This window comes from Notothenia coriiceps, unplaced genomic scaffold (genome assembly GCF_000735185.1).
Source record: "Notothenia coriiceps isolate Sejong01 unplaced genomic scaffold, NC01 NC01_scaffold00013673, whole genome shotgun sequence".
Lineage (NCBI taxonomy): Eukaryota > Metazoa > Chordata > Actinopteri > Perciformes > Nototheniidae > Notothenia > Notothenia coriiceps.
Genome location: NW_011346374.1, coordinates 1 through 2,144, shown reverse-complemented (window position 1 = coordinate 2,144; position 2,144 = coordinate 1). Strand labels below are relative to the sequence as shown.

General features: G+C 42.0%; 1 protein-coding gene across 1 annotated transcript; it reads right to left on the bottom strand.

Annotated features, from left to right (window-relative positions):
• Nucleotides 1–274: 274 nt before the first annotated feature.
• On the bottom strand, nucleotides 275–1,648 carry LOC104948090 (diacylglycerol kinase eta-like; the record flags this gene model as incomplete). Its single annotated transcript, XM_010774248.1, has 4 exons — nucleotides 275–382; nucleotides 469–565; nucleotides 1,377–1,484; nucleotides 1,564–1,648. Coding segments are annotated over 4 exons (398 nt in total), but the record flags the coding sequence as incomplete, so codon positions are not given.
• Between the last annotated feature and the right edge of the window lie 496 nt (nucleotides 1,649–2,144).

Here is a 2,144-nt window from a genome sequence, read left to right as displayed (position 1 = left end):
ACATGTTGATGTAGAAGAGACATGAAGAAGAGGGGACACATGTTGATGTAGAAGAGACATGAAGAAGAGGGGACACATGTTGATGTAGAAGAGACATGGAGAAGAGGGGACACATGTTGATGTAGAAGAGACATGGAGAAGAGGGGACACATGTTGATGTAGAAGAGACATGAAGAAGAGGGGACACATGTTGATGTAGAAGAGACATGGAGAAGAGGGGACCTTTAAATCAACACAGTTCCTTATGAGGTGTCACTTCCTGCTCTCCACTCACATTGTCCTCCTTGGTGCCGCCCCAGAAGTTGATGCCTCCTGCGTAGCTGGGGATGTTGAGAACAGCCAAGCCCTGAAGACTGGGCAGAGACATGGGGACGCCGTCACACTGAAGAGACAGAGAGGGGGTCAAACAGGAAAAGGAAAAACACAAGAAAAACACCCCAAATATTCCTCTTTCTCCGCGTGTCGGACCTCCAGCTGGACCCTCTGCTCCAGGTTCTTGTACGTCTTCTGGACCAGCTCTTTGGTCCCCAGGACTCCGTACCACATCATGTTTTTAGTGCGACTGCTGCAGGGCGAGACAGAAGGATTACAACTACAATACACACTTTCATTTTGGCGTAGACACCAACATTTGTATTTTTGAATATATACAAAAATACAAATGCTGGTGTCAAATGCTATGAAAAGCTATTAAGACAAAATATGTAATGTTTGTAGTTTTGGTTTGAACATTTTATACCTGGATATAATCTATATCCATTATATAAATGTAATTCTTGATCTACAAGGAATCTCCTTGTAGATCAATAATTACATTTTTAACTATCTGTGACTGTGTCATTGATTTGAATATCATATGGAAAATAGCCTTGTTTTGCTGAATGACATTTTCAAGGGGTGTATACTGTACAATGAAATGCATAATAATAATAACTTGGATTTATATAGCGCCTTTCAAAATACCCAAGGTCCCTTTACAAGGAAGTACAGGAGTATAAACAAACATAACAAACATAACAAACATAACAAACCAAAAGGCAGTTAGACAAAACAACAAATAGATTTGGGGCCAAAGTCCTTGGCAGACCGATGGGACTTGAGGGCCCTTTTGAAGGCGTCAAGTGTGGGGATGTTGTGGATCTCCGCAGGGAACAAATGCCTTATAGTGTTATCAGTTTTTCAGCGGGCACATGCTAAAATGAAAAATATTTGAATTCACTGTTGAAACTGACTTTCGTTTGAATTCTTTTGCTGTTTTGAAAATATGAAATGTCCCTGACCCAGATGCAGACGGCTTGACCCTGTGTCATGTGTAACCCGTTTTATTGAGAATGCGAATGAAAAAAACAGTTTTTGACGTCTCCGTGCGTCCTCACCTGCATTTCTTAGGGTGCTCGTCCCTCTTGTTGTTGAACTCGAGGGAAATCTTGGCGTCCAGGCCGATGCCGAAGTAGTTGTTCATCACACACTTCTCTGAGCATTGTCTGCAGCAACGGAACAAAGTGTTTTAATAAAGAGTGAACATAATTGAATTGAGTTTGTGAAGGAAACAGAGAGACTCACACAGTGTCCTCGCTGAAGGTGACCGTGTGGAGGCTCTCTGGTTTCTCCAGGACGATGGGGGAGGTGAGACTTAAACTCCCTGGACCTGGAGGGAGGAACAATCGGTCATTTTCATAATAAAAGTCAGAAGATAGTGAGGAGTTTCCATGTCAAATTGGAATTCTGAGTGTTTCTTTCAGGCAATACAAGTTTATTTATCTAGCACAGGGGTGTCAAACTCAAGGCCCGGGGGCCAAATCCGGCCCGCGACTTCATTTTATGTGGCCCCGCAAGAGCTTGCAAAGAATATAATACGTTTATTATACATGCCACTTAACAGAAGCAGGTTGCCCACAAACTACATGTCCCACAATGCATCTTGTTTGCGCACTGAAGAGACGTGCAATTATTTGCCCTGGACTTCTGCTTTCAAACGTAGTTAGTTATTACCCTATCCGATAATAATCCAATTCAGAGGCAATAATGTAATACATTATTTTTAGGGCCGGGACTTTAACGCGTTAATTAAGATTAATTAATTACACAAAAATTAACGCATTTTAATCGCACTTATTTTTGCACCGCGGAACGTTTCTCACTGG